Below are 27,715 nucleotides of genomic sequence, written 5' to 3' on the forward strand. Positions count from 1 at the left end.
AACCAGCTATGCTCACCTTTATACCACCAGCAGCTATCTATGGACAGTAGAGTATGGGGGCTATAACCCATGGAGCATACAGGAAGACACCCCAAAGGTAGGTTACACGGAAACAAAAGCTGAGGCTCCTCACCTGAGGCAATCCCAGAGGCTCCAAATGAGCCACAACTCATGTCCCATGAATAAGTCAGAACAAAGGAGGAGGGTGGTTGGCAGAGACGGGGTAACACCCGTGAGGGAAGGGGGCTATGTTTGCCTTAGATAAAGGAAGAAATTATGGTGTCGGTGGTGAGGGCCCAGAGTGTGGGCTCCAGCTCATCACGAGGACTGTAGGAAAGGCCGGGTGGGGTCAGGACAGCCTTTTCTTTCAACCGGAAAGAGAGACAGAGTCCCCAGTCCTTGATGGTACTGAAGACAGGGCCCGATGACTGCCTGGTAGATGAGACAGAGATCGGCGCTCCTCTGTAAAGCTGCCAAGGTCCCTCAGTCAGTTACATGCCGTACAAATCCATGGGCTTCGAAACACAATGACAAGTGAGCTTATAAAGCAAGGACCTCCCTGGGGAGGATGGGCTGAGCTTCTCATTGTCCTGAGTCCTCCTCGAAGCATGTGAAGGAATTATAAATAGCATGATTAAGGGTGGATTTTTCTCCATGAATTCTCCCAAGGACCACCTCCTGCAGATCAATTGCTGTTCAGCGGCCTAAACCTGAACAGCAGGCTGCTGGTTCCGAAGCCCAGAGCGTCCTGGTTTCACAAGAAGCCCCTTCGTAGACCCTGTGGGTTTGGAGGTAATGGAAGTGCCTGTGGCCCTTTGCCATGGAAGCCGGGAACAACGGGGAAAGTACTCGTTCAAACAGAAACTCTCCTCTTGTAAGGGGTGGGAGAGAACTGGTTCCTGTCTGTACAAATAAATCTCTCCCTGGTTCAGAGGCCACGGGGAAGAGAAGGGGAACTGGGCTGTGAGGTCTGGGCACAGTCCTGCCTTGCCCTGGCCCAGCGTGGCTCTAAAGGACAATGGGTGGGCAGGGACCTGTGCTCCGTCTCTAGACAATCTGAAGCCAGCAGGGAAAAGAGGAAACTGCTGGTGCACTATGTCTGCCTGTCTCGCTGTGTCTATTTATCTTTCTCTGACTCTGTGTCTGTCTCTGTCTCTCTCTGCCTCTCTCCATCTCTCCCTTTCTCTGTGTATGTCTTTCCATCTCTACCTCTCTGTGTCTGTCTGTCTGCCTCTCTCTGTGTCTTTCTGTCTTTATTTCCACCTCTCTCAGTCTATCTCTCTTTCTTTCTCTGTGTATGTCTATCTCTACTTCTCTCTGTCTCTGCCTGTCTGTCTCTCTGTGTGTGTATGTATGTCTTTCTGTCTCTATCTCTGCCTTTCTCAGACTCTGTCTGTCTCTCTCTGTCTCTGTCTCTCTCTGTGTGTTTCTCTCTGTCTCATGTGCACAGCACGTAAGTAGAGGTAGGAGAACACGCTCAGGTACAATCTACTTTTTGTTGGGATGTTCTATCATTGGCCCGGTACTTTATCACATTTGGCAGGCTGACTGACCTGCAGCCTTCGGACTAACTGGCCCTCTGTGCCTGCCTTCCCGTCAGTGGGGCTCCAGGTATGCCGCTGTGCCCAGCTTCTACATGGGTCTGGAGATGCACACACAAGCCCTCACATTCATGAAGCAAGTGTTCTGACAGCTGAGGAAAACATTCTCCCCGTCCCTTTTTTCTGAAGCAAGGTCTCATGTAGCCCGTGTTGGTCTTGGATGTGCGATGATGGCCTTAACCTTATCACTGTGTGGCTAAGGATAACCTCAAACTTCTTATTGCCTGGCCTCTATTTCCCAGTGTTGGAATTACAGATGTACACTCCCACACAGTCTTTACGCAGTGCTGGTGTAAGGGAAAGTGAGTGTCTAAAACCAGCTTAGGGAGGTGTCAGAAGGGAGAGAAAGAGAGACAGGACACCTCAACAGCTGCACAGGCCATACCCCTTTAACATCTGTAAGAGCTGTCCCTTCTGCAGATCTGGAACTGTCTCTTATATGAGTGATACACTACAGACAGAAAAGATTAGGTGTATGTGTGTATGATTATATATATATGTGTGTGTGTGTTTATATGTACATGCATAGGGACAGGGGAATAGAAAGGACCAGACTGAGACCCCCAGGGTCCAGCCCAAAGGAAATTTTAAGTGGAAGATCCTCACTTCTAATACATTTGCAATAAGGGTCAAGCAATTTTTAAAACATATGACACCTAGGGTCTTTGGCACTGGAGCACACTCTGGGGTGCTAGACATATGGATCAGCTCAGTAGATCAACCACAGGGATATAGAGACCTAAATCTGGTCTCTCTGAATGGGTTAGGGCAGCCGGGGCCTCAGTGGCACCAGACAGTGGCCCTTAAGGGTGTCACATGACTCTCAGCGTCACCAAGCTGGAGATAAATCCATTCATCTTCAGGATGTCCCATCAGATACCCTCAAATCCTCCCCTACTTGTTCAAAGGAATATCTCCTACCAAGCTGAGAAGTATCCCAGAATCCCTGGCCATGAGGTCCCAGAACTGAGCTATACTCGTGGACCATCCCTGGCAGCCATGATGGGGCTAGACCTAGGTGGAGTCCTATAGATGCTGCACTGGAAAGGGAAGAGGGGCTGGTCATGTGTGGGTTTACTGTCATGTGTGGCAGTGAGCTAATATTAGGGGCACTCCTCACTCCTATGCTGCTAGGAGCCCAGAGAAGGTAGCTATCTCCCCCTGGTCACACAGCAGTACCTCCTGGGCTTGAGGGCCAGTCACAGAGATAGATGGTGGAATCAGATTCAGCCCAGGCAGCTGATTTCATAAACTGTTGCCAGGGTAGAAGAGCATCCCTGGATGCATGGACATACAGGCGGATGCCTGTAAGCTGGGGCACAGTGAGAACACCCTCAGCTCCTTTATTTCCCTGCTATTAAATGCTTAGTGGAAGACTGTGTTTGCCATCCCAGTGTGCTGTTTGGAGTGTACCTGCTGTGCAGATGAGCTCAGTGGAGCCAGTCCTATCACTACCCTTTCTGGACTTCTAGACTCCTGTCATTATGGCTGGGAAGGGCCTTCGCACTGCACGGATGCTCCACCCCACCCCCAAACACCACGGAACCTAAGGCAGGGGCGTCAGTGTTGTGCTGGCCTTACGTGAGCCCCTCCACCTCAGGATATCTAATCAATCCCCAGCTCGGGTGGCCAGAGAATGGCCATGGCCTCTGCTGTAAGTGGCTTCCTAACAGAACACATACGGAAAGAGTCTAGACGTCTGAATGCAAGAGGACTCGGAAGCCAGCAGGTGACCTGTTACTACGCCCATGTCTTTGGGTTGTGTTGAAGGCCTTCCCAAGACTCTACCTGCAACAACAGTGGGGAAGCAGTGGGTGACACTGGGCCTCAGGCGACCTGCTGGGACAGTCTTCTCCCAGAACCACACTGATGTCCTCAGCAGGGTCGAGTTGTAGTGGGGAGAGCCGGCCTGCTGCCCTGAGGCCTTCCTGAGCGGTGTCCACAGTGGTGGAAGGAATTGGACATCAGCTGGGGAATCTTGATAGTGACTTAGAGGCTGGGTCTGGAGCCTCAGTTCTCCCTATACCCAGGCTAGAAGGGTGAGGACATGGAGGCAGTCTCAGACATCAGGACCCCAAAATATCTCACAGGTCAAGGCAAGTGTCCTTTGATCCAACTTCCCAAGGGGCATGGTAACCTGTACCCAGCCCGGGTGAGAAGGTCTAGAAACCATTCCTGTGTGGGACTCACCTCTAAGGCGCATGCCATGAAAATGTCCCCGCCAAGCAGTTCTGAGCTGGGCTGTGTGCCCAATGCAGTCTTTCCCAACACCTGGGACTCCTCTGTGATCACCATAGACTAGGAGGAAGACTGGCCTCCTAGACTGGCCACTCCAGGGTCTCCTTCTCAGAGCCTGCTCCCTCATCAGGGCCACACTATTGTAGCCCAAGCTGAGACAATTAGGACTTTTTAAATGTCACCTGAAGCTGGAGACACTGGTCAGACATTCTCTGAGCACACCAGTCAGCACTGGACTGGTAAGAGACTGCCATGGCGAAGTGGAGATGGGCCATTGAAGGAAGAAAAAAAAAAAAAACTACCTGGGAGGAAAGGCAGTGCCCATTGGCTTCTTTCCTTGTACACGCAGGGACCGTCAGGCTGCCCAACACGGTGCTCTTCTCACCTGGTACCGTCCCCCCTCTCCCCCCACACACACACAACTGAGCAGCGCCAGTGGGCAGCCCAGGCAGAATCCTTTCCACCACTGGTTGTGTCTGGGGTCCCTCAGCTAATTACCTACCACTACTTAGCTCACATAGCATCCCTCCCTCCAGACTGTGGAAGGCCAGATGCTATGAAGGCTGGCTCCATGTCGATGGAACCTGGGGCCCCAGTCACCTTCCCAAAGGTGAAGCTGAGGCAATCAAGGCCTGGCTGGAACATTGAAAAAAAAAAAAAAACTGGATTTCCACTGCCAGCAAGTGCCTGTGCTACCCTAAAAGTAAAAGATCAGCAGGCCACAGGGCTGGACTGTGCTCTTAAAGGAAGTTCCTTCATGACTGTGGGAGAGAGGGTGGAAGGTGATCTGGCTAGGGAGGAAGCCGGAGTTAGCAGAAAGGTGAAACAGAGGCATCCAAAACAGAGGGAGCCATAATGTCTCTCCAGTGTCCCATCTGTGTTACAGGGCTGAGCGTCCCACCCAGAGGGACCCTCCATCTCCACTTGTCTGGAGGCCAAGGCTATATATAGTACAGCAGCTTTATTGACCAGACTAATCAGCAAGAACACATCAGTGGGACCTATCCAGCCCCGGTAGGGGGGTCCAGCTGCCTAGAGCCGGGTGTGAGGACCTCATAATTCCCCCTCGAGTGTCCCCCAGAACCTAGCCTTACCCCTGCTCCAGGCCCTCGCTTAAGTGAAGGACTGCAGGGGGCGGGAAGACAATCACATAAAGGTTGGGAAGGAAGATAGACCCGGAGCAGGAAGCATGGGGCTCATGTTGCCCCACAGCTGGTAGAGGTGATCCGTGCAGGGCAGTGGGGACGTGCAGGTAGACAGGCAGACGGCCAGGCTCACCACACAGAGCACTTATGGACGGGGTTCATGGGAGAGTCCTTGGGACAGTGGAAGGCCCGGCCGAATTCCTCAAACTGGGATACGCTGCCCAGGACCCTGGGGTGGGGGGAGAGTCCTCAGCAGTGTGGGCTTTACTGGCCACCCTGTCACCTCTAGGTTGACCCTGTCCCTTCTTGTCCCTCTGACCCCAATCAGACACAAGGAAGGGACTGCCCAGCAAGGCAGATGAGCCTACCGGTAGTGCTCAGGTGCATGCTTGTCTGTCAGCACCTGCAGGTAGATGGACTGTGACCGTCGCTTGATGCACCAGTTCTGGGTCCAACAGGAAAGGGGAAGAAGAGGAAGAAATGGAGTCAGGTGTCTACTGCCTGTTTTCTACCCTTTTCCCCACCCTTAGGTGCCAGCAGAAGCCATGGACCATCTCACCTCTGAGAGGACAGGCAATAGATAGGAGATGGATGGATCGATAGATGGATAGAAGAATGGATGGATGGATGGACAGACAGACAGACCAACAGACAGGCTGAGCCCTGGAGATGCTCATGTGAGGCCTGGGCCAGGCTGAGACTGAGCACGGACATGGTGTTCCCTCCTCGGCCCCTCCTGACCCCTATCCCATCTCCATCCAGCTCACCTGTGCAAAGGCAATGAAGAAAAGCTGGTTGTGTGTGTACTTGAGCCGGTGCAGCGGGTGCTCCGGGCCATGCTCCCGGACCCACTTCTGATAGGCCTGTGGGTGCCAAGAGCAGGGAGCCACTGTGGCCAACTGCCTGTGCTGCACAGGCCTCTTCTCCATCCTTCACTCAGTCCTCCTCCCAGGAGGAGACTAGCCCCTCCCCCACCAGCCCCGGTTATGTTATCCATTCTGTATTCCCTGCCTGTCAAGCTTTCTACTCTGGCACGCTGATCCCTCAATAGTGCCACATCCTCCAGGTAGTCCTCTTTGTTCCCCCAGTAAAGTGGTGCTTGTTTGTTTGTTTGTTTGTTTGTTTGTTTGTTTGTTTTTCTCCCCCTCCTGGAGGACCCCAGCCTAGGCCAGAGCATCAGCAGGACGGGAAGGGATGAGCTGTGTTCCTAGTCTGGGGTTCTCATCAGCTCCCACCTGTCCCCCAGCAAAGACAGAGAGGAGGCTGGGTGGCTCACATAGTAGGCCAGCTTGAGGCCTCCCATGTCTGCGATGTTCTCGCCAAGTGTGTGTTTCCCATTCACCTGCCAAAAGGAAAAGGAAGAAGAAGCTGCCCGGGCCTGCTGGCCTCCCACAGATCTGGCTACCCTGAGCTGCCGACCAGACTACCCTGAGCTACTGCCTGTCCCCCCCCCCCCCTTCCCGGGGAATTCAGGAGAAGCCTTTCCCTCCCCTCACCCCTACTATGTGGCTGTTTGTGTACACGGGAATCGAGAGCATGTGTGCGGGTACTCTATTTCACGTATGTGCACATGAGCATGCACGCTTCCAGTTTGTGGCCAGTCAAAGGGGAAGTGGAGGCAAGGGTGGAAGGTCTCACGCGCTGGTTGTAGACGGTGAAGTTGTCATAGAGGCGAACGATGCACTCGGCCTTGCGCAGAAAGTGGCTGTAGGAGGTCTCAGTCCACCAGTGCAACAGGTTTCCTGAGCGGTCATACTGTCCCCCTGTGGCCAATGGCAATCCAGCACACTCAGACCACGCCTCACCCTATGGCCAGGCTGGACACTAAGCCCCTCCCCTCTCACCAGCCAACCACAGCTCATCCTCCATGACTCCTCCCACTCACTATCCGTCCTTCCCCTCCCCCAAGACCCTCTCATGCCTTACCCCAGTCGTCATAGCCATGGGTCAGTTCGTGCCCAATGATGGTGCCAATACCCCCGTAGTTCAGAGACCTGGGCCCACAGCAGCAGGTTAAAACCAGCCCTTACCCACTGAGAGCCCCACATTGCTGCCCAGGCCCCTATTGCCCCTGCCAGATGAACAGAGAGGCCCCAGAGATCTACGCATCTCCAAGGTCCTCGGCATGTGTCCCCCAGCTTCCTTATAGACTCTGTGAAAGGGACCAGTGACCCATGTCCAGCTGTGTTTTGGGAACTAACAGCTTACAAGGTTGGTGGAGGCTGTGTCTTCAAGGAAGCAGGAAGGGAACTGAGGCACTCACTTGAGGACTAGGCTTCCTTCCTCACCGCTATGATCCCCCACTTTTGAAACAACTAAGGGGGCCTAGAGTGGGTAAGGGGTATGCTAGTTGGCTTTAGCTGTAATCTTGGCATAGCCTAGCATTATCTGAGCTAGTGAAGGATTGCCCAGGTCGGACTGGCCTGTGACCATGCCTTTGAGAGACTGTCTTGATTGGTGACTGATGTAGGAGCCCAGCCCACTGTGGTCAGCACCATCCCTAAGCCGGTGGGCTTGGGATATATAAGAAAGTAAGTTAAACAAGAGCCAGAGAGCCAGCCTGACACCTGCAGGCAGGGCTGATATGCCCAGCTGCACCCTTTAAGTCTCCCTACTTACTGTGGGAAGTCTGGGTCATACAGGGTGGGCTGCAGGATGCCAGCTGGGAAGACTAGGAGAAAGGCATGGTTAGTGGGAAACACCTCCACTTCTGGGCCCACCCGGGCAGGGCAGGACACAGCTCCTTACCCATTTGATTCTTGTTGGGCAGATAGTAGGCATTGAGCGCCTGTGGTGGGAGGAGCCACCTGTGTGAAGAGGACAGAGTCACCTGGGGGGGGGTACATGGGACATCCCCCAGGAGCCCCACACCCTAGCTTTCTTCAAGGTGGTCCTGGCATGCCAGCTAGCTTAACAGTGCATTCTCTGGGCTAAGGTACCGCCTTACTGCCCTCTCTCTTGTTTACGCAGGCCTGTGTTCCCAGCATGTTCTCTCCTCCCTCGTGGCCCTCCTCCACCCTCAGCTCAGGGCTGGGCACTCACGAGGATTTGTCCACCTCCTGTCGAATCTTTTTGACGGACAACTGGATACTGAATCGGATGCTGTTCAAAATGTTCTTGAAGTAGGTCTTCTCGTGGACCTCGAACTGTATGGGGATGGGCAGGGCTCAGTCATGAGCTGGGGCAAGGCCAGGCCCTTTCCTTGGGAGCCATGAGTTTTCCTCCAAGTTTGGTGGTGGGCTTTCCTGGGGCCTGAAGGCAGTGAAATCCTGCCTACCTCATATTCTTTGTCTACAGCCTCAGGTTTCAGCAGGAAGTCTGGATAGCCAACCATGACCATCATGTACTGGAGCTGCAGGTGAGAGATTGGGGGCAAGGGGCCCAGAGCCTCAGAAGACAGTCTCCCACAGGCAAAAAAAGGGAAGGGGGCTCCAGGCTAGCATGGGTCTGGGACCAAGGGAGGACAGACACAGACCAATTCCATAAAGGCATCTCTGTCTCCTTCCCCTCGTTACTCCCAGCGCCTGATATCCAGCAGGCACTCAAATAATATTTGTGACACCAACAACTGGGACTCAGACCCTATCTCACCTTGGCCCGAGCAGCTGCCTTGGTCTGGGCATCCATCCAGTCCAGCTCCTCCAGGCGCTGGCCCAAGATGTACTTGATATCTTCCACTAGCTGCTGCACCTGCAGGGTCAGAAGTCAGGGATCAAGGGTCAACTAAGGAAGTCTTAGATCCGCACCCCCCCCCCAGCACCTGGCAACACAGGGATTCCTATCATCTGTTCAGGGCACCGTGCTGGGCAACAAGGAGAGACATGGGCAGTAGGGACAGCAAGCTCCCCCCTGGAAGAGAAAACCATCCTAGCACAAGTCTGTACAGTCCTAAGGTCATGTCTCCTGAGCATGGCTAAGAATGACCCTCAGGGGAAAGACAGGGTAAGCCACCTACAGCTGACTGTGTGCACAAGCATCCCAGGGGAAGAGCATCCTAAAGCCTCAGAGACAGCTTAGCTCCTCTACCCAACCTGGGCCCTGTGCCACAAGAGGATCTCTGAGATCTTCCATCCTCCACATTGAGCACACCACCTGCACCCCACCCTAGACCCACGGCAGCCTGACCTTGGCTTTACTGGCAGCTGAGAAGTGTTCATGTACAAAGAGGGCACCAAGAGCCATGCCGAAGTGGCGGTTGGCCTGGCCCAGGCAGACTCGGGCCAACTCCTGGGGCTTGTCATTGCCCTCCATCTCTTTGGCCAGCTCATGCAGTGCCTCTCGGAATGGTGAGGACAGGTGCTCACTCAGAACCACCACCACACGCCACACTAGGTAGTTGTGCAGGATCCTGGAGGCCAGGTAAAGCAGGGGATTGTCTAATCAGATCTAATCAGATATGTATGTAGGTCATCACAGCCCTACCCACCTGTGCTCCCTAGGGTAGTACTCAGTACCTATCCACCCTGCCCCACTAAGAAGGAGAAAGAGATCAATTTAGATATGCAGAAATCAATTTGAACTGTCCCAAGCACAGAATATGATCTTGCTTCTAACAAGAGCCATTAAGCCTGGCCTTGATGGACCAGCATTGTTTCCCAATTACCCTTTGGTGTATGACACAGAGTACTCAGAAATCCCTTGGTGGCTTTCTTTTCCTTCCCTGGACGTACAGGGACTAGCAGGATTCTCCCCAAGGATCCCTTAATGAAGTCCAAACTCTCAGCCTCACCATCCCAGGAGGTAAGGGCAGTTCAAGGGGATCCCAGCCTACCCAGGCTCCCACAGGGTAGGTGCAAGCACATGACTGAAGGATCTAGATTTACCTACCAGCGCTCCCACCTGCCTTCTGCTGTGTGGCTTCAGCAGAGACAGGGATTACAAAGGTCAACAAGTGGACAGCTCTAGGGTGCTGATGGAGGAGCAGCAGGGGACAGGGAGCGTTAGAGCATCTGCAGCCTCACCTTCGAGGTGTGGAGCGGATGAGCTGGGACACCTGCTGCATGTAGTCTGTGGCCAGCAGCACCACCTCCTCCTCCTCCGAGAAGTCTTCCTGGAAGATCTGATCCAGCAGCCACTTCCACTGCAACTGTGGAGCCAAGGGCAGGGAAGCAACAGGAGACAACAAAGGGGTCCAAAAGGAGACAACAAAGGCACGTCGGCATTGAGGGGCATGGAAGACCTCGGTCATACCTAAAGATGGTCAACTTGCAGTCCCTGCGCCGCCCCCATCATCACCCATTCACCAGGTCTGAGAACACTCACATGGGGGATGATCTTCTGCAGCTGCCCCAGAGTCACTTTGTTGTACGCGGAGCTGACATCACGACGGAGATCATCATATTCTGACACAGAGATCTGGAGTGGAGACCAGATAGACACAGGCCTGACCTATGTTCCCCGGCCTTTGTCAGGGTCCTGGAGGCTCCCAGCCCCTCCTGCTCACATTGGCCAGCCTCTGTTCCAGCTGAAGGATTTCCTGCGCCTTCTGCTCCACAGCGTCCGCTCCCAGTAGTCTGAGTAGACGCTGCATGAACACCCTGTATGCAGCCAAGATCTGCACCAGGACACGTGCTCCTGTTATGGGGAGGGAGACACCTACCCCCGCGACCCTCCTTCTGGGGCTCTTTCCTTCCCAGAAGCCCCAGCCTCTGCCTAGGCACCTTCTCACTCTCCTCGTCTTGAGCTAGGTACAGGGTTCTCTCTGGCAGGGTGAGCCCATCCTGGTCAATCTGGGGAGGAAAACAGGGACCCCTGGTCAGAAGTGCACGGCCAGTTTTCCAGCGTTCCCTCTCAAATGTCAAAGAAGAGAAGACAGGACGAGTCAAATACGGATCTGTTGTCACAAGCTCCGGGATCATGAAAACCAACCCCTCTCTCAATCCAGAGAAGTTAGCCAAACCCCATTACTCTTAGTTCAGCCTGAAGATGCCCTGGAGAACCCGCCTTTCACTCCTTCCCCAACCGCCTTCACTTTCCCCACCTGTAGGGACACCGTGGGGCGCTATACTGGGAGTTGGGACCTCTGGAATTCTTAGCCAACCCCAGCCTTTCAGGGCGATCGCCTGCGGGCTCCCACTCCCCGAACCCCACCTGCCTGAGGGCTGGGAATTGCGGCTCCCGCAGCTCAGCTAAACACAGCAATTACTCCAGGGAAATTACTTGCGCCCTCCTCCCGCGCTCTGCCCCTGCGCGCGCCCCGCTCCTCCCTGATCCCCTAGCTGTCCGAACCCGTATCCTTCGGACGCGGGATGGAGCAGGGGGCACGCCGGGCCAAGGATGCGGGAGGTCTCAGGTGGGGTGCGAGGATTGTCGTGGGGCGGAAAGGCGGAGGGGGGGGGACACTCACGCGGATGACGTAGCGCGAGGAGTTCCTGTCGTCCAGGCTGACTGTAAGCGAGAAGAGCGCGGCCGCGCTGTACACACCCTGTGCCTTGTACAGCAGTCGGTTGAGGTCCCAGCGAGCCGCCCCGGGGCGATCGGCCGCGCCGCCCAGGTCCCAGCCGCCGCAGTCCTCGATGACCTCGAGCATGGGCCGCGGCCCGAGCCTCTCGATCTCGCGCATGTCGAGGCACGAGCGGAAGAAGGCGCGCACCTTGCGCTGCGCAGCGCCGCCGGGGCCTCCGGTGGGTCTCGCCAGCAGGCGCCGCAGACGCTCCTCGTTCTGCTCTCCGATGGCCGCGATCGTGCCGTAGGTGAGCTTGTCGTCGGGGATAGCGTGGCGCCGCAGCCAGCCTCCGCACGCGAACGAGTAGAAGTCCTGGCACGGGTCGATGCTGGCGTCCAGGTTGGCAGACAGAAAGCGGGCGGCGCGTGCAAAGGCCTTGCGCTCGGGGCAGCCCTCGGGACAGGCTCCGCCACCGCCCGCCGCTCCCGGGCCCAGGTATTTGAGCGCCAGCATGGCCGCCAGGATGGCGCAGAGGCCGGCAGCAAACACCAACCCCGACAGCAGGCACACCTCGCGTCGATTCCAGCGGGGCAGCCCAGACCTGGACCCGCTAGCACTGCGCCCTGAGCCCCTCGGGAAGCCTGGAGGCAGTGAGGTCCCTCGAGCGCCCCCGGTGCCACACCGGCTCACATACTTGACTTCCTGGAACTCGTCGTAGTGCGCTGTCATGGAATACGGGGCCTCCATTGTGCCGAGGCTTTGGCTGCAGACCCCTTGTTTGGTCGATTATAGGCTGCTTCTGTCTGCGGGCTTTCTGGTCGGAGCCCACATGGCCCTCGGTCGCAGCTGTAGGAAGGGAACATTAGCAGGCTCAGAGAGGCCCTGGAAAGTGAGGGGACCCAGAAAACAAAGGGTGGGAGTTAGTTTAAGAAGATGGAGGCCACCTGTGATCCACAACCAAGGATCCCACTTCACTCCGTCAACCAAGAAAGAAGGGTTCAGTTGCCAGCAGCTCTTACTGGAATAGTAGCCTTTAACCTGCCTACCCAGGTCTCCACAAGCTCACCACAGAGTAAGGATGCTCGGACACAAAACCAAAGAGCACCGGGCACAAAGTGGGGGCTTCACTGACAACCTGTTTCCCTTGTCTTTGCCTTTCTTGCCCATCATCCTCTCCAGACAAGCCAGGTGGGGGAGGGGGAAGCAGAGGCCGGAGAAAGGAGGTGTGGTCAGGGGCGCCTCTCTGCGGACCCTGAAGCCTCCTTCAGTTCTCCGAACTAAAAGCGACCAGACACCCAAACTTCGTCCTCGGGGAAGTCTGCAGGACCACTCTCAAGCCACCCTCTGGCTGTTTCTCTTCAATGGCTCCAAAGCCCACAAGTCCCTTCCCCAAGCAGCAGCCCTCTCCATTCCCCATCTTTCCCCCACCCGACTCCCCAACCCCGACGGCCCAGATGGAAAACCAGAGACTGGTTTCATCATTTGCCACCCATCAACGCCCCGGGCCATCCCTGTCGTCAACAGGTTCTCCCCAGAATCCAAAGTTGGGAGAAGTTTCACCCCCTTTGCTGCGCCAGCCCTGAGCTCAATCTCTTGCGTCGCGCGGCGCAGTCAGCGGAGCTTGAGAGCCGAGTCCTGGAGTCGCAGCCGCAGCCGCAGCTGGAGCCAGAGCCGGGAGGACAGAGACAAAGCCGAGAAGCTCGGCTCGGCAGCCGCGGTGGCCTCGGAGGTGGCTGTGATGATGTCCTCGGAGGCGGCGGGCCCGAATGACACTTACCCGGCAGGTGCGCGTCTGGGCCGGGCGAGGACCGAGGGAGGGGTCGGGAGCAAATCCCGGCCTCAGCCGGAGAGGAGCTGGGCTGGCTGCGGCTCTCTTCGTGCGCCCGCCGCCTCTGCCGCCGCGCCGCGCCGCCCGCCAGCCCCGAAGGAGGGGGCGCGCCGGCGGCTCCACCCTCCTTCTCCCGCCCCCTGCACCCCTCCTTCTCTCTGCTTCCCTCTGGGCTACCTGTCAGCTCCAGCAGTGCGGAGGTGGGGATGGCGACCGCGGAGATAACGCTCCTGAGAGTGATGCACCAGCTTCTGGCTCCAGGACTCCGGAGTCCAGATCTGTCCCGGGAGGAGGAAGCACGGTCCCTTCTGATGAGCCACTTGGAGCCACCTACCAGTCTGCGGTAAAGGGACTGAAGCTGGAGATCTGGAGGCCAGAGGGAAGTCTGGGCCGAGCCCACAGAAGCTCAGCCCAGGGAGGACTCCAATGGGCAGGTGAAGAGCCTGTATCTGGACCAGCACTCTGCCAGGCGCCATCAGCACCAAGACTTCTTTGTCCTTTTAACTCCTGCTTGCCCCATCTGGGTTCTGGTTGGTACAAGACCCTTTACCTAGCTCTCCTGGGGAGGTTGCAAGTAGAGGCTGAGGCTGTGGCCTCCTCAACCTTAGGTTTTCCTGACATCATTGGCAGGAAGTCCCAGACCCACATAGAAAGGCCTAGAAAAGGATGGTAGGGTGGGGAGAGGGAGGAATCTTGCTCCACTTCCCTCACGGGACTACACAGGGTGAGTTTGTCCAGTCTTCCACCCATTCCGGTTGGCTGAACTAGCTTTTTAAATGTTGGGGACCTCGCTCCTTCCAAGAGACAGAATCATCTTTACCTCTCCACTGTACCCACAAGGTGAAGCCCACACGTGACAGAGACCTGGGAGCTTTCTGAAGGACTGCTACTGTTTCAGGAATCTGCTTTCTCTGCCTCGACTTACCCATCTCTTCTGGTATCCCCAGCAAAGGACCACACAGCCCCAGCAATCCCAACCTTGTGGCTCCAGCCTGCAGCCCTGGCCTAAGCAATGTTTCAGACATTGGTGAAGACCGATGTGATAGAACCCATGTTGAGGTGGGACTGCGGAGAGCGACCACCATCCCGTCGCCATCCCCTCCGGATGTTCTTCATCGTCAGCTACCCAGTCACTAGCCTTTAGTGGCCACCTCTACCACTTTCCTGCCTGTCCAGTCTGTCCATTTCTAAGTCCCACTCACAGGACTGTCTTTCATTCTGACCATCCTAAGGTCCTCTCCTGCCCCATGCATTCTTCTCAGGTCCAATTAATTCTACTGAGGAGCGATGGAATTACGCAAAAATGCCGTGTTTCCGTGAGGGGGGAGGGGAGGGCAGGGCGGTGGCAGAGTGGCTCTTTGTGCTTTTAATCTGCATTTTCCCCTCAACATTCCATCTCCTGGAGGATAATTTTCCAGCCTTTTCAGGCCCTGATTGGTATCATTTCTCCGGCAATGACAGCTTTTATTTTCCCCGAAATGAATGCCGTGAAATTTCCAAGAAATATAAAAATGGATATTGTCTCAAGGAGCCGACTACTCCGACAGCAAGGCACAGAGGCAAACCTGCTTCCCCGGGGACTTTCCTCTGCATCCACAGGAGGATAGGGACCCTGGTCCTCAGTCCCTTTATTTGCTTCTCTCCTCTGGGGTCAGTCCTTGGAGCTCTTCTTCTGGTCACCACTCACACACTCAACTACCATTGATCCATTCATCTGTCTCCCGGCCAGGCTGGCCAGGCGGATTGGGCCTCCCCAGCTGCCTGTTCTGTTCAACACCTTATACTTCACACTGAACCCTGAGTGCTGAAATAAGCTTAGAATTGGGTCCTTTGACCATTAGGCCCTTGTCACCTTGACATGTCCTGTGGTCAGGCTGTCCATAGAAAGGGTTCAGAGAACCACTCCTTCTCTCTCCTGCCTATCTTGCTCCATCGATCTCTGAGGTTCTCAGAGATTCTCCTTCAGTTGCTACGTGCTCCCAGATCCGATGAAGATTAGATTGACAGGACCGGGCCATTCCTAGCTGAGTCCAGAAGAGCCCCAAATGAGGTTCTAGAGACCCACCTTGGGAAAAGAAGGCAGGCGGCAGTCAGAGAAGGCACACAGGGGTATGAGGGGCAGAAGCATTTGGAAGCAGTTCTTTGCCTCCACACAAGCCAAAGTCATATCCCAACGACTGTGTTGATGGAGCATCACTGGGTTTGTCTTCTAGATAAGGAGCGCCTGTAGCCCCATCTCTGGTATAGCTTTGGGACAGCAATATTCACAAGGATTCATGGCTATTGAGCATTCACCAAGGTGCTGTGTATCTTGCCCTAAACAAGGGAGGGAATATCCTAAAGCCAGACCACCAATCCAAGACCTAGCTATGGTCAGTGCCAGCTCAGATCTGTACTGTGTGGGGTAGAACCCTGGCCCCTGCAATGTGTCAGCTCTGGGCTACACCACAGCCTCTCTCCCATCCAGCCAGTGCCCTGGTCTTCTAGCAGTTGTGAGTTGTCTCTAGGCCACAACCAGTTTCCTGCCCTCCGCCTGGCCTCCCTGGGCTCATCCATCCATTATTCACAGCACAAAATGGATTTTTAATTTGAGAAATGAAATGACTCTCCCTAGTGGCTGGTGTGGCAGGGAGGGGTGGGGGAGAGAAAGGTCGGCTCTTAGAGACGGCTGCACACTGCTGGCTGTGGCTCTCATGGAGAAAATGAATGTCCACGGCAGGTTTTGGGGGCCACAGGGGCCCCAGGTACATGCACCCCCACCCACTACCCATACTGTGCCTTTACTAACATTGTTGCTGTCATGGATTGAGTTAAGAGTGCCATTCTGTCCTGAGGTGGCCAATAGTGAGGTCTGGGAGCAGCTAGAACCTGTCACCCATTTGTTTTCTCCTGGCTGGTCTGTCACCTTTCAAAGTCCTGGTCCTCACTGTCTGGTCATCTGGCTTCCCAGGATTCAGCCCATCCAATGATTCACAGATCAACCTGGATTTTTAAATTGTATTTTATTTATTAGTTAGTTAGTTATTGCAATAGAGTCTTACTTTGTTGTCCCAACTGGTCTGGAACTCCCGGGCTCAGGTGATCCTCCTGCTACAACCTCCTAAGTAGCTGGGATCACAGAGTAGACAAGCATGATGGGCTAAGAAATGGCTTTTTTATTTTTATTTTATTTTATTTTTAACTTTTCTGAGATAGGGTTTCTCTGTGTGGCCCTAGCTGTGCTGGAACTCACTCTGTAGACCAGGCTGGCCTCGAACTCAGAGATCTGCCTGTTCCTTCCTTTCAAGTGCTGGGATCAAAGGGTATACCACCATGTCGGGCATGAAATGGGCTTTTAATTTTCAAAATAAAATGTCACTCTCTGGTAGCTGGGGTGACAGACAGGGACCAAAGAAATCTGGAATCTCCTGCACCCAACCTCTTGTAGATTCCCAGTCGAGCTCTATGTAAAGCCCTGGCTCTTCACTGTGCATCCTCTGGTCTAAGCCTTGGCCTCCAGTCTCCAGATCCCTGAGTCACCCCTCATGATGACTAAGCTTAGTCAATTTAATGTAGCCTTTAAGGCAATGGCCTCGCCCTCGTGTGTGTGTGTGTGTGTGTGTGTGTGTGTGTGTGTGTGTGTGTGTGTATGTGTCTGTATATATGTGTGTGTGTGTATGTGTGTGTGTGTGTGTGTCTGTATGTATGTATGTATGTATATATGTATGTATCTGTGTGTCTCTGTATGTCTGTATGTCTGTCTGTATGTATGTATGTATGTATGTATGTGTGTGTGTCTCTGTGTGTGTGTGTCTCTGTCTGTCTGTCTGTATGTATGTATGTATGTATGTATATATGTATGTATCTGTGTGTCTCTGTATGTCTGTCTATCTGTATGTATGTATGTATGTATGTATGTATGTATGTATGTATCTGTGTGTCTGTGTGTGTGTGTCTCTGTATGTCTGTATGTATATCTGTATGTATGTATGTATGTATGTATCTGTGTGTCTCTGTGACTCTGTGTGTGTGTGTGTGCTAGTGTGTTCATGTGTTTGTGTAGAGACCAGAGACCATCAGCAGGTGTCCTTCCACAGGTACTACCCATCTTGTCTTTTGAGAGAACTTTTCCTTGGTCTGGAGCTCGCCAGTAGACTAGGCTGGCTGGACATCATACCAGGGAACTTCCTGTTGTCCCCCTGCTTCCTAGCATGAGTTTTCTAAGCATGGGCACCACACCCAACTATTTTTAAAACATGGGTTCTGAGAACCCAACTCTGGTCCTCATGCTTGCACAGTGAGCATCTACCCAGCTGAGCTGTTGCTCCCCAGCCTGGAAGTGGACACTTTTGTGTTCTTCTCGCCCTTTCCAGTCTGAGTCTCCCCACCCGCTCTCTTTCTTCCTTACATAACTCTGATCAAGTGTCATTTCCAGAACACAGCTGGCTCGCCTATGCCCCAGGACCTTAGCACTTACCGACTGGAGCATCCTTCCTCTGTCACCTCTTGGACAATTGCCAGTTATCTTTCTGGCTTTTTGGGAGCACTCCCAGTGGCCCCTTTAGTCCTCTAGTCTGGACAAGTGCTATCTCCATGGGCTTGGGGCATGCCCTCCCTGAGTCCCCACCATACTGTTCTTGAACAGAGTCCAGGACAGAGACTTATTAAGTGGGCTGCAGGAATTTACCTGTACTTACCAACGCAGGACCAAGATTACAGATTCTCCACCATGCCCAGCCTCTAGGGATTGAATTTGGGTCCTCGTGCTTGCAAATTGGACACCAACTAAGCCATTTCCCCAGCCCCTAGAATAATGTTTTATGTTAATAAATGTCTAATTATCTTTTTGTTTCAAATAGTTTAAATCATTCAAGTCATGCACATTTGCAGGGGACCAACCTCAAGAGTCTCCTTCCCATCGATTCCCATCCTCTGAAGCTCCACCCATACCCCATGTGAGCCCCTGGCTTCTGAGGGCTTCTTGGTCCGACCCCACACCCTTGATCATGGCAACTGAGCGTTCTTCCTCAAGCCCACTCTACTTTTGGAGCAGCTCCACATCTGCTCCCAGAAACCCAGGCAAGAGCATCTTGAAGCTGGCTGGGGTCCAGCTCTAACCCCAGATCCAGACCTAAGCTGCAAGAGTCGATCATACTGAGGGCAGGTACTAGAGGTTGGCTTTACCCAGAAACCTCTGAGTAAGTCTGAGACCTTGTGGCTAGGACCTTGGCCTCCTGTCCAGACACCCTGCCTCCAAAGGCCTTTCCTGGATCTTCCTGTCTGGAGTGGCCCAGCCATCTTTCATCTGTTGCTCTGGGTACATCTTGTACCAGATTTGTCCCTACCTGACATTCTCTTGTGACTTGCTCTGTTCCCAATGGCAGCTTCCCTTCCTCAGTCTGTTGAAAGCACCATCCATCCTGTCTAGTGAGGTTTGGGCACAAGGCACAGGGTCAATCTCAGGGGGCTAGGCCTGGCCCTGGGCCCAGGCCAATAGAGCAGACAAGGCAGTATCACCCAGAGGGAGAAAGGATATGGCATTGGGAAGTGGAGTTTGGAAGCCTGCAGCTCTGACAGGTGGGCCTCTGGGGCTAACCATTTTGATGGAGAGCCAGCTCAGCTCTTGCTGCAGACAGGAACAAGGCAAGGGATCAGGGACTGTGTGGCATTGGACCTCACAACCTTGGCACCCCTTTCCTGCCAGGATCACCATAGCTACTGCCCATTACTGCAAGAAAGAAGCCAGAGGGACCCAAGCAGAATCTCCCTCTGCTCAAAGGGTCTCCAAGTCCCCTCCCCCTGCACTTCATCATCATTTCAAGTGATTGGAGCTGAAGGGGATTGTTAGATAATTAAAGCTGAGCCACTAATTGTTCCTTTTAGGAAAGAGAGCCTGCAGAGGGGAGGGGACATGGAGTCTTAGGTGGCTGTGCCTGGCTCTGGCCCTGGGTAGGGCCTTCTAGAATGTCTCTGTGTGTCTGGGGAAGGCAGAGACTTGGTAAAATGGATGGGGAACCAGGGCAGAGCTCAGGGCCCAAAGGGGCACCTTTGTAATGCCACGAATATCCATGCCTAGCTATGTGCCCTGCACCCACCCATCCAGGTGTAGACTGGAATGGGCCTTGGCAAGGGTGTCATGTTTACAGTATCCTCTGTAAACAAGAGGCAGGATTCCAGGCTGGCCCCGGTTCCAGGCTGATCTCTGAGCATAGAGCCGTGGCAGTAAGTTCCTGCTCAGCCTTCCTCCACCACTGGCCCCTGAAGCAAGCTCTCTGGCTTCACAGTTAGCCAACAGCTTAGAAAACCCATCACATCTGGGTCTGCCATCAGCTTGGTTCCAAAGCCCCTCCTGGAGAGAGATCCCAGGTCTCTGCCACTGTTGCCAACAGAGGTTTTCATTTGCTATTGCTATCTATCAACGCTACCCAAAACAGCCATCAGAACACAGCTGGACTCCTTCACAGTCTCTTTGTTCCTGGCCTAGGTGTGGCTAACTATATTTTTTGTGCTCAGTGTCCCACTAGACTTAGATCAAGGTGTCAACCTCAGCTGTCACCCACCCCTGAGGCTCAGGGGCTTTTACCCTGCTCACTGGTGGGGCAGAATTCTGTTCCTTGTAGCCGGATGTTTCAGGTTTCTGCCCTGGACTTGCTGTCCATCGAGGGGTGCTTTTAGCTCCGGGGTCACCTGCACTCCTTATCAGCATTCCCATCTCTGAAGCCAACAATGGGGAACCCACTTCACAACTAATCTGAACATCTGCAGGATCACCTTGAAGAACCAAGAGAATATTCTGCTCTAAGAGGCTCATGTGCTAGGTCAATTCACCCTAACAATATCCCCCATTTTGAGGTCAACTCATTGGAATCCTCACTGAATTTTCAAAGCCTTTTCACAATAGTACCCAGACATGTGATTGAATTTCAGGACTCTAGAGGTCTAGAATCTTGATGGCCCCATCGAATCCTGTCACAAGGATGAGTCCAAGGTCAAAGCCAATGCTAACCCATGAGCACCCAGCACCAATCTGACCTGGTTAAGTTGTTTGGGTTTTCTTTGTTTGTCAACTTGGAACACACACGGGGGCGGGGGGGTCATCTGGGAAGAAAGAACTTCAATTGAGAAAATGCTTCCCTTGGATTGAAGTCTGTGGGACATTTTCTTGATTAATGGCTGACATGGGAAGGCCCAGCCCATTGCGGGCAAGTGGTCCTGGGTTGCTTTTGGCCATTGTGTTTATCACAGTAGCAGAAGCCTAACTAAGACAGGCTCTGAACTCTATGGCTAAGTTATATCCTTCAGTCCTCAGAGTGGTCCCAGGAGTAGGCACCACGATTCCCTGATTTTACAGAGAATACAACCAAGATACCTCAAGTTCCACAAAGCCACACAGCCGATATGCAGCCTGGCCTAGATGCAAGAGTTACCCTGGGTCTGGTCTAGGTCTTGCTGTCTGTTCTTGGGAAAATCATGTAACTACTCTGTTCAATGAAAACCCTAAAATACACTCTCCCTAGACAAACAGGTCAGATTCCATGCTCACATGACAGAAGACCGGCAAGCTGGTCCACCGTTCCCAAGTCATTTGGCATGTGGCTCCAAGGACTGACATCTGTAATACCTGATGAGGCGAATGGGACCCTGATGCCCATCTAGCTACTGCCAGTCTGACCGTGCAACCCAAGGACAACGCCCCCAGCACTGAGGCTGAGGGGCCTCCCAGCATCAAGAACCCCAAGATTCACCAGGCGGTGGTGGCACACGCCTTTAATCCCAGCACTCCGGAGGCAGAGGCAGGCAGATTTCTGAGTTTGAGGCCAGCCTGGTCTACAAAGTGAGTTCCAGGACAGCCAGGGCTATACAGAGAAACCCTGTCTCAGAAAAACAAAAACAAAAACAAAAAACAAACAAACAAAAGAACCCAAAGATTAATGGCCAGGAATTGCGGCTCACATATGCAGGCTGGCCTCTAGACATCTGAGCGGGGCTTAAAGCCCTAGGTGGAGGATAGATAGACACACGTGTCAGGGCAGTATGCCTCTCTTTGCCACTCTAGGCAAAGCAGTTCTGGGGAGAGAGGTGAGATGCAGAGGAAGCAATGGCCACCTGCTCCCTCCCCCATGAGAAAAGCTGTCAGTCACCCCCATGGTCACCTCCCCCACTTCCCGCCCCCGCCCCCACGCTTGAGCTGCCTCCCTCAGTAATGGGCTTAATCATAACATGCATTAGCTAGGGCCTGCTGCCTGCAATTACCACTTCAATCAGCCACCCACCACCCGCCGCCCCCCAGCCTCGGGCCACCCATAGGGACACCCCCCGCCAGTCCACCCCACCTCCCTGCAGACGAAGCATAGGAACCCCAGACTGTGCAGATGGACAGAGATGTGACCCCTGCAGCAGAGCCTTGGGGTGGGGCTGGCCAGTGGGCAGAGAGCCACAGCTCAGGGTTACAGGCAATTATTTTAAAAGCCTGTTGAGGGAAATGTGCTGCCTGCCCAGTGCAGTGTTGTCTTCCTGAGGTTATGCTGACCCAGGTAGCTGAGAGGCTGCTAGCACACCATATGTTTCATGTGCTGGTCACAGCGCACAGGCACCAGCTGGTACTAGGGCGTCAGGAACACATATACAGACCATGGTACCCACCTGGACCTCAGTGAGTTGGGTATTCACTATCTCTAAGATGCAAGTACAAAGCCCACTGCCCTTGGCTTTAGCGGCTTTTCCTAGGCAGCCTCTTACACTCTTTAGTCCTAACCCCTAGCACCGACTCCCTCTTAGGGTGCAGGAAACAGAGGTACTGAGCTGGACTGGAGGACTTCCCACGACATCTAGCCTCATCGCGCTGGATGCTGGATGGAGACTGGAGAGAAGGGCAGGAGGCGGACCTGGTGCGGGGAGCGGAGAGGGGGGGGATGCTGTTGTGCTGTGATTCTCTCTAATTGCTGTTTTGCTGAGAGGTAATTAAAATGCCTTTTTATTTCACACGTCAGAGCCCTTGCCAGGCTGTGGAGAGGGCACAGGGGGGAGCCAGGAGGTAGAGGCAATAGAGAGCTAGGTGCCTGGCACATGCAGGAGTCAGAGGGTGAACTACTGAGCCCAGCTAGCCTTCCAGAAGGCCCGGGTCTGGCCTCTGGTCCAGCCTATGAGCATCCTGAGTGTAGTCCAGATCAAGGCCTGTGGAGCCTGCACAGCTAACAAAGGCCATGATGATGAAGTCAGCACCAACCTGAGAGTCTCCTCCATGCAGGTGTTTTGCTGGCTGTTCAACTTGCAAAAACAACAGCTCCTGTGGAGATGCCACCATTATCCCAGGAGAGAGGAAGAGAGAGCCAGTCCCTAGAAGGACAGGATTTGAACTGGACAGACCCCAAAACCCAAAAGCATCAGACCAATATGCCTACCCATCCAGCCCCAAACTTGCCCCCCCCCACAGAGTTCCCTAGTCCTACCCTTACTATCCTTGGAGCCCTGTGGGAAAGGACACAGCCCTGAGATGCATGACAATACCTGCCACCAGCCGTCAATCCATGCTTGTCACTCTAGACTCTACCGTTAGGGGGTTACTGGCTGACAGGCCCCTTGGAGCAGAATAGTCAGGACTTGGCACTGGCTATAACCAGACAAGCCTAGACATTTACCCAGCCAGAGTCAGGCTAGAAAGCAGAAGGTCCCCTGCCTTCTCCTGGGATGACTGGAGATGGTGGGTTAACAGCACATAGATCTCAGCAGTAGAGGAGGCAGACCCAAGACCAACTGAACCACACCTCTGTGTTTCTTGTCCTGCTCCCCCCCACTTCCTATCTGTCTATTCTCTTCTCTCAGTGTGCACTGGATAACATCACTCCATCTGTATCTTCATCATCCCTTTCTCCACCATCATTAGCACCAACATCAGGACCACCATCAGCTCATCTATTATCCTTGCCTTTGTGGAATTCATCGTCATCTCTACTATGGGCATCGAAATCACATCATTGCTATCCCATCACCAGTGCTGGCAATGCCACCATCACCATCAGGACCCACGTGGTACCCAGCACTATCTGATCTCATCGAATCCTCAGAGTAAGACCTCCGTGGTCTAATTTCTCAGGTGAATAAACCAAGCTTTGCAACCTAGGAGCTTACTTAAAGCCACCAAGGCAGGACTTGAGTCTGAACTGCTTGACCCGGGAGTTTGAAGTCATAATTGCTACATAGAACCACTGTCAGTCCAGAGGCCTGGGCCATGGCAAAGAGAAAGGAAAAGAGAGGGTAGGATCAGTGCATTAGGAAGCAGCAGAGATGGAGGTGTGCCTGGTACTTAGTTCAGTTTCCTTAGCAGACAGTCTCTTGTCACTCTAATAAGTGCTTAACAGCCTTGCTCCCAGCCCTCCCCTGGCTGTACTTCGCCAGAGCTACATGGGAGGAATAGGTCCAAGAAAGCCAGTGAGACTCAAGCTAAGGGAGTGGAGTCGGCTCAGTGGTTAAGAGCACTTGTTGCTCTTCCAGAGAACTGGGGTTCAATCCTTAGCATTTACATAGTGGCTCCCAACCATCCAACATCCTCTTCCAATCCTCGCAGGTGCTGGGCAAGCACATGGCTCACCTGCATTCAGACAAAACATTCATGCACATAACATTCAGACACATAAAATGCTGGGATTTACAAGCATGCACTGCTCTGCCTGTTTTTGTTTTTTGTTTTGAACATGGGTTCTAGAGAAAAGGATTCCTTTTCAGTTGATTTGACAACTGAATCATTTCCTCAGTCCTGAATTCCAGTCTTGTCTCCAGTACTGTGGAGGCCAGACAGCCCCAAGTCCCACATCTTGTGAGCCATGACCAGCTCTAGGAGGCACCAATCACTAGTGGTGGCCATACTGAGGATGAACACCATGTCTAGTTGGGATTGTCGTAACTAACGGGGTGGGCCTGAGATTCTCAAGTTTGGGAGGCTGGAAGTATATATGGGTCAGGGATCTGGCATGGTCAGGTTCTGGTGAGGACCCATTCCTGTTTGTGGATGGCAGTCTTCCTGCTCCATCCCCACATGGAAGAGAGCAGAGAAGTAAGGCAAGCCCATTCATGTCCCATCGTTAGGGATCCTCTCTCATATCTGATCACTCTCCAGTAAGATCATCAGTGCTGTGGTTTCAGCCTATCAAGTGGGAGGGAGCGCTGTCAGTCAGTCCATAATAGACAGTGAGGTCAGAGGGTATGCAACAGCCCAGTCAGGCAATAACCAAAGATACAGGATAGATAACGCAAATGCACCCTGAGCTGTTTCCCCAGGTCTTCTCCTAGCCCTGTCCTTCCTGGGAGGAGGCACTTTCTAGACACAGTACCTACAGTGGACCATTGCCTGGCCTCCATTAGTGGTTCTTCTCTGCCTTCCCTGGTGGTACCCTCCTCCAATCTCGGCAAATCAAGGGAGCTCCTTTCTTCCAACCTGCCAGCTTTCTCTCCTCAGCCCGATCTGTCCCTGGGTTCCATTGATGCTGGTGTATTAGTCAGTACAGTGTAGTATTAGGATGTAGTATTAGGGAGGCTCATGAGAGCAGTCACATCTTCAGCGTCTAATCACATCGTTAGTAGTATGGGGTTTTTTGGTTTGGTTTGGTTTAGTTTTGTTTTTGGTTGTTTTTGAAAGTACTGGGGTGGGAGTGTTTGTGAGACTTGAGGGATGGTAGAGGAAGGATCAGGGGTCCTGAAGCCCACCAGCAGGCACTCCCCTCTTAAAGGCAGGGATGACAACCTGTGCATCCTCCTGTCCATCATGCTAGCTCTATGGTCTTAGAGGTAAGTGATCCAAGACTGGAGGGAAGAGGCAGGGGACTCCCTGGGTCTCTGCATGGGGCAAGAGATGCCTCTGTTGTGTGCAGCAGCTTGGGCTGTGAGCAAGGAAGGGTCTCAGTGTGTCACATGGATGGAAAGAATGAGTGAAAAGCTTCTTAGGATTAAAGCCCCCCTCGGGTGGGTTGGAACTGCCAGTCAAAGGAGCTCTCCATCCCTGGGGAAAACTGACTGACACCTCAGATGAGAATGTTCTAGTTGATATCCCAGCACCACCATTTATTAGCTGTGAACAGGCTACTTGGTCTCGGTAAGGCTTGTTGTCTTCATCTGAAAATGGGAACAATAAGATCTCCCTTGATTTGCCGAGATCCAGAAGAGGAAGGGAAAGCAGAGAACCACTGATGGAGGCCAGGCAATGGCCCAGGGTAGGTATTGTGTCTAGTAAGTGCCTCCCCCCCCCCCCGGGAAGGACAGGGCTAGGAGACGGGCTTCAGAGCAAGGTGCAGACCTGGGGAAACAGCTCAGGGTGCATTTGGGGGACACTGAAATCTGCAGTAGGGCCTCTTGTAAACCAGTGGCATCTGAGACTAGGAAAGGGGTCCTTGGCAACACGTGCTGAGTTGGAGCTCTCCTTGTCTCTGAGCCTCCGCCTCCTCATCAGTTACATGGGAATCCCAACAGGGAGAGAACTATGGGATATATACAAGGCAATGTAACGGAAGCATCGGAAGCATGTCAGGCATACTGTGTCGGGGACGCATGCACACACACACACACACACACACACACACACATATGTTCACACACACATATGTTCACACACACATATGTTCACACACACATATGTTCACACACACATATGTTCACACACACACATATGTTCACACACACACACACACACACACACACATTCACATTCACACCTGGCTGGCTTCCCTGAAGAAGCCCTGGTACCCCCACCACCCTCACCATCCACCCCTGGATGCTACAGCAGTCATACTCACGCTGTCAATGTTCCCTGCCAGCTAATGGACCAATTTTTTAGCATTACGGAGATTTGGCCAATTTGGCGGCCCTGACAGAAAGGCTCACAGAGTGAACAGTTGCCTGAGGGTAGGGTGGGGTGGGAGAGCTGAGGAGGATGGGAAGAGAAGGAGCTGCAGGCACTCCCCCACCTCTCTGCCTGCTCCAGCCTGAAGCCTCATAGTCCAGCAAGGGGAGGTGGAGCTATTGGGGAGATTACAGAGATAATTACCCCCACTTACAGGCCCCTCCTGTGCTAAGCACTTTGCATATATTTTCCTCTTTTAATCCTCCATAACCCTATGAGGCATTTCTATTATTTTCTCCATCCTTCCTGATGTGGAACCTAGGCACGAGGCACCGTGCTTGCTCAAGGTCATATGGCCAGAAAGTGACAGGAGTTGAGAGGAAGAGTTGAGGCTTAAAGCCAGGTCTTCCAACTGGGCTCCATTGTGACTATAGATGGAGAATCAGACCAGACACCTTTCAGCCATCCACCCACCCCGTCACCCATCTACTCAACAGTGCCCAAGGGTCTCAACCTAAGGGCTCTGTAGGTGGGGATCCCCTATGTGCCACAAATGGGATCCCGAACCCCTTTTTCGTCTGGTTGAAGGTGTGTCCTCACATCTTTTAAAAATTCCCTTAATCCAGCACACTGCAGGGAGAGGGCCCTGGTGCCTTAGCCTGGAGCTGAGTACCTCTCTCCTGTCCAGGCTATGGGGCAGCGTCTCTAACAAGCTGTGGCATTCCAGGGCTGGTCCTAGGCAGTAGGAAACTGCACCCTATCTCATGCCCTGGGCCCTTATAAGAGCAAGGAGGCTGCGTTGTTGGGGGAGGGAGGGGAGGAGGAGGAGGCTGCGGAGGGGGAGGGGAGCCACTGCCACAGGCGTGGGGAGGGGGCTGCTGGGCTCTGTGCATTAAGCGATCAGAGAGCACAATATTTCATTGCCGGCAATCGCAGCCAAGACATCAACTGCTTGGGGAGAGCAGCCTTAAAAGCCTTTTGATTTTATTTCTTCCACTTCATTTTTTTTTTCCTCCCTTTCCTTGCTGGTGTCCTTGACAAGGCTCCCTTCCCCCTCTCCTGCCCCTTCCCCAACCTGGGCGCTAATGTTCCTTAGAGTCTGGCCAAGGAAAGCTGGACTTCCTCCTTGAGGCGTTTGCAAAGCAAGCGCCTCCATAGTTCTAGCCCAGTAAGACTCAAGGCTCACATGTGGCTGGGGAGGGGCCTTGGCATACTCGTGTATGCCCCCCCTTTACAGGTATAGGCCCGTGTACACACGTGTGTGCATGCCTCGATGTATACACACACACACACACACACACTCCTCTCCCTTGGGTAACCAGCATGTGTCCACAGAAAACACTACCCTAAGTAAGAGATACTGGGGTGGGTGGTGGTGTGGGTTGAGTGGGAACTGCAGCAAATTCGATGGCTCAGGGTGGTGAGAGACACCCTTAGGTGTCAGTCCGGTTGGGCCCAATCATGGACCCGACCCATTGTAAATTCCAGAGGCCCTGAGACCTAGACTTGTGTAGAAAACAGGCACTAGCTCACAAGAGTGATGCATACGGGCCTACTAGGTCTCTGAGGGACACTGAACCGGGCCCCCCGTGACATCAGCCTTTGGACCGTGACGTCACTGCCCCGCTCCCGCAGCCCCCCCCCCTCCCCGCTGGGTGCTTCATCTCCACCTAATGGCAGGCGACGCAGAATTGCACATCTGTCTTGTCG

General features: G+C 53.6%; 1 protein-coding gene and 2 long non-coding RNA genes across 11 annotated transcripts in view; 2 read left to right on the top strand and 1 right to left on the bottom strand.

The window, feature by feature from the left end:
- On the bottom strand, positions 1 to 14,212 carry Ecel1 (endothelin converting enzyme-like 1). 7 transcript variants are annotated; one of them, XR_001780293.2, is made up of 20 exons: positions 13,147 to 13,290; positions 11,331 to 12,215; positions 10,645 to 10,713; positions 10,428 to 10,538; positions 10,247 to 10,339; positions 9,946 to 10,070; positions 9,110 to 9,332; positions 8,576 to 8,674; positions 8,262 to 8,336; positions 8,027 to 8,130; positions 7,733 to 7,791; positions 7,604 to 7,655; positions 6,911 to 6,978; positions 6,623 to 6,747; positions 6,261 to 6,326; positions 5,752 to 5,847; positions 5,353 to 5,429; positions 3,792 to 5,213; positions 3,390 to 3,632; positions 1 to 778 (listed from the first exon to the last, which is right to left on the bottom strand). XR_001780293.2 is itself a non-coding variant. In XM_017314898.1 (19 exons), exons 3-19 carry the CDS (start codon positions 12,114 to 12,116, stop codon positions 5,114 to 5,116), a joined length of 2,328 nt encoding a protein of 775 aa, XP_017170387.1. In that variant the 5' UTR covers positions 12,117 to 12,215; positions 13,375 to 13,535; positions 14,123 to 14,212; the 3' UTR covers positions 4,782 to 5,113. The 7 variants fall into 7 exon arrangements, 5 of the variants coding, with proteins under 5 accessions (XP_017170387.1, NP_067281.2, NP_001264854.1 ...); XR_001780275.2 differs by having other exon boundaries at positions 3,390 to 5,213; XM_017314898.1 differs by lacking the exons at positions 1 to 778; positions 3,390 to 3,632; positions 13,147 to 13,290 and adding exons at positions 13,375 to 13,535; positions 14,123 to 14,212 and having other exon boundaries at positions 4,782 to 5,213.
- Positions 30 to 5,761, top strand: Gm51638. The gene is made up of 3 exons (XR_003947912.1): positions 30 to 97; positions 670 to 792; positions 5,515 to 5,761. It is a non-coding gene; the product is annotated as a predicted gene, 51638 (long non-coding RNA).
- Gm33292 overlaps positions 6,972 to 27,715 on the top strand; it is a 22,402-nt gene continuing 1,658 nt past the window's right edge. The window contains exons 1-4 of one of the 3 annotated variants that reach the window (XR_878346.3): positions 6,972 to 7,195; positions 7,955 to 8,106; positions 8,282 to 8,342; positions 23,060 to 23,269. This is a non-coding gene — a long non-coding RNA (predicted gene, 33292). Of the gene's footprint in view, positions 7,196 to 7,954; positions 8,107 to 8,281; positions 8,343 to 22,998; positions 23,314 to 27,715 lie in introns of those variants that run through there. The other 2 variants (XR_878347.3, XR_003947911.1) reach the window with 2 other exon arrangements.

This window comes from Mus musculus, chromosome 1 (genome assembly GCF_000001635.26).
Source record: "Mus musculus strain C57BL/6J chromosome 1, GRCm38.p6 C57BL/6J".
Taxonomy (NCBI): Eukaryota; Metazoa; Chordata; class Mammalia; order Rodentia; family Muridae; genus Mus; species Mus musculus.